Raw genomic sequence first — 3,338 nt, 5'->3', positions numbered from 1 at the left:
TAAGAAAGCTGATGATAAAGATGAATAAAAATCGAAGTTTGATTATGAAGTGAAATTCAATATCTGACAGTGATCATGATGCAGTGTGGCTATAATTCCTCACTTCACCATCTGTGTCGCTAAAGTTGCAGCTTTCCGTCTCCAAAATGAGCGTACGCATGGGTCAGAGCTGGCGTGAGGCACCACACATTTTCACGTCAAGTTTGGATTTTATAAATCACAACCTTGGAGTGAAAAGTGGCGTACGCAAGTTTCTGGGCTCAAATTGTGCGTACGCCAGTTTTATAAATCCGACCCCTGGCTCGTAACTTTTAAGTACTTTTAAAGTATTTCTCTGCATAATGACGTCATTGTGATACATAACCCCCTCTGCAAGTAGCATAGATGTGGCAGGTATAGTGAATAAAAAAAATGAAATAAACAAAACTACTGGACTTCCTATTCTGTGACTGGCGTACTCCCTCCCCCGTAAGTGAAAGGAGTCCCATGACAGAAACACATCTGTCCTGTTTACTGAACTTTAATACAAGATATAACTAGCATAAGGGTGCTGTTACCAATGGAGACATGAGACGCCTAAAGAGATTTAGCTAACGTTACCTTATTAGCTTCCCTCAAAGCTTTCCGAACTAAAAGATTCGACATGGTGAGTAAAACTTCCCACAGCAAACATATTCTCAGTGACATTTTAGAGTTAAAACATTCATAACACGTTTAAAGCATTTGTTTGAGAACATTATTCATTTTATGACGTTGCATTTTGATTTTCGCTGTTTTCCTCAGCCTACGAAGCCGAACTCGAAAGTCTCTAAGAGTAAGTTCCTGTAGTGATGCAGTTATTTCATGTTGGATGTTTGGTTCAGGTTAAAGTAAAAAATATTATGACAGATTTTGAAGTTAAACGACAAGAGGGCTTGGGTCAGAGAGTACTTTTGAAAACTAGCTTTATTTGTTTGTTAAAGGTTTTTAATGTCCAAATATTAACCATTATAAATGAAATCAGTTTCTATCTTTACATCAACTGTTCGTGCCAGTGTACAGTGTATATTGATAGTAAATCATAAATCTCTGTTGTGTTCAAAGTAATATATTGCAGTTTTTTTTTATTTAGTACATAGTACACACTAGACACACGTAGTGTCTAGAAGAGGCTAACTCTAAGTACTTAAATACATCATGGCTGTAATAAGATGATCAATCTCCTGCTGAATTTATATTTTTGCAGATGATGATGATTTCTGTGACAGCTTGTTTGAGAATGAAAGTAAGTTCTGGTTTTAGTTGTTTTGGCATTCCTTCTATCATTGTTAGTATTGCTAAAGTGTGTTATGTTTTTGACCTATTATCCTTCAGAACTGCAATCAAAAACAACTCATAGAGGACCACTAAATCGGTGAGTTGATCAAATTTAGGAGTTGTGCACCATAAATGATAAATAATCTGCTCCCCTGATCTCCTTGTGAGTCACGCTTTGCTTCTTTTCCAGCTTGTCTACTACTGATAAGGTTTACAGTGTCCTGGCAGAGGAGGCGATGAAGGATGGCTTGGGTCATTATTTGCATCAGCACTGAGTCTGATAGAAATTCTTACGCTGCAGGTTTTAATGGGTTAAACCAGGTCACAACCTGGTCCTGGTCCAAGCTTTGAATCATCACAGACCTCATTCTGTTTTTGTTCTCAGAAAAGAAAAAGAAAAAAAAGAACAAAAACTGTGAAGATGTTTTTATAAACAAGAATCAAAGGATTCCCTTTGCACAGCAGCAGAAAGTAAAGAATAAATCCTTCAACACGAGGAGTTTGAGTCAGTCTTCAGTTTGTTTGACACAAGCTCCACTATATAAACATTATCATGTTACAATAAGACTTTAATATCATCACAATTTGATTTGATTCACTTTAAGACAGCATCTGTTTGTGGAAGAGGACCGGTCCAGATCTAACAAAAATAAAAAGCAGCAGTTTGTTTCTGTCCTTTCAGTTTAAAGTGAACCTCTGAGTCCAACACGGCAGATTTAGTAAGGAAACGAAGAAAAGCATCAGTTAGAGTTGATCATCACACAGACAGAGCGTATAGAGGGAAGCACCCAGTAAAAAGTTAAATCAAATAAATACGGCTAGTGAAATGAAGTTCTACGCCTGTTCCATCAGCTCATTAGTCTCTGTTTGAAGGAATGCTTTAAATAAATGTAGTATTTCTGTTCCTGCGGCCCGGCCCGGCCCGGTTCTGTCAGGTGCTCTTGATGATGATGAGGGCGGGACTCGATGTTTGCTGACTCGTCTCAGAGATGGAGCTCTGCTCGGCGGGCTTGGCGAAGACCCGTGGTGTGTTCAGGTTGTAGACTCCTGCTCGGAAAAAGCAGGCTTTCAGAGCGAGGCTCACCACCTCCTGCTGGCCCAGCTGCAGCTTGTACTGGCTCTGACCCACCCAGGCAAACGAACTGTGGACCTCCAGAGACTCCAGGCTAAAGAAAACAACAACAAAACACATCAAACAATGAGAACATGGATTAACAACCACCCTTACAAAAAATGTTTGCTCTGCAATGATTTGATTTGATTCATTTATTTAACAGGAAAAGATTATTAAAAATCAAGCCTGACTCAGCATAATTGATGTTTTACAGCAGGTTCCTGTTCTGCAGCACATAAAACACTCAGAATTACAGCATCACAATCACATCATTATTATTACACCATAGACACAAAGACAAACAAGCATACCAATTAATCAGTCTTCAAAAGGGATCCATGATTAGTTGTAACATAAGACTTTATTAAATAAACATATATTTTAACTGTAAAATAAAGACTGTAAAAATACTGTAGGATGTTCAGTTTTTATCATATTTAAACAAAAAGTTTAAAATATATTTTAACATGGACGGGGCCATTTTATTTACATGCAAAGCATTGTGGGTAAATGATGACGTGGATAGGTCATCGGTGCGAGGCTGCTAGCGAGCTATATCCACCCTGAAGGTTAATCTTGGACTGTAGGATGTTCAGTTTTTATCATATTTAAACAAAAAGTTAAAAATATATTTTAACACGGACGGGGCCATTTTATTTACATGCAAAGCATTCTGGATTAATGATGATGTCGGCGCTAGCGCTAAAGCTAACAGGCTAAGCTGAGGTTCTTCTTCCATGAAGCAGCTCTGTTGTCCTCCATCTATATTTTCAGTTACAGGCTGAGTCATTTCTACCTTCTCCTCTCTGTCAACGCTCTCTGGTTTCATTTAAAAGAGTCAATCATCAAAGGTCACTGAGGTGGTCAAAAACCTCCTCGGTGGCAGGGCCCCGGGGGTGGATGAGATCCGCCCGGAGTTCCTCAAGGC

The 3,338-nt window shown here is 38.8% G+C and overlaps 2 protein-coding genes across 2 annotated transcripts in view; one reads left to right on the top strand and one right to left on the bottom strand.

The window, feature by feature from the left end:
• Window positions 1–1,792, top strand: part of cunh19orf44 (chromosome unknown C19orf44 homolog) — a gene marked incomplete at its 5' end in the record, with an annotated part of 14,147 nt that extends 12,355 nt beyond the window's left edge. The window contains 4 exon segments of the mRNA XM_014017439.1: window positions 784–814; window positions 1,226–1,264; window positions 1,354–1,393; window positions 1,487–1,792. Of these exon segments, the coding sequence (XP_013872893.1) occupies window positions 784–814; window positions 1,226–1,264; window positions 1,354–1,393; window positions 1,487–1,571 (195 nt within the window).
• A 55-nt stretch (window positions 1,793–1,847) lies between these two features.
• Window positions 1,848–3,338, bottom strand: part of trappc8 (trafficking protein particle complex subunit 8) — a 44,813-nt gene continuing 43,322 nt past the window's right edge. The window contains exon 29 of the mRNA XM_014017438.1: window positions 1,848–2,462. Coding sequence (XP_013872892.1) covers window positions 2,228–2,462 — 235 coding nt within the window. The 3' untranslated portion in view covers window positions 1,848–2,227. The remainder of the gene's footprint in view (window positions 2,463–3,338) is intronic.

The sequence above is a fragment of the Austrofundulus limnaeus genome, unplaced genomic scaffold, assembly GCF_001266775.1.
Source record: "Austrofundulus limnaeus strain Quisiro unplaced genomic scaffold, Austrofundulus_limnaeus-1.0 Scaffold168, whole genome shotgun sequence".
NCBI lineage: Eukaryota > Metazoa > Chordata > Actinopteri > Cyprinodontiformes > Rivulidae > Austrofundulus > Austrofundulus limnaeus.
This window is presented reverse-complemented; position numbering and strand designations above follow the sequence as displayed.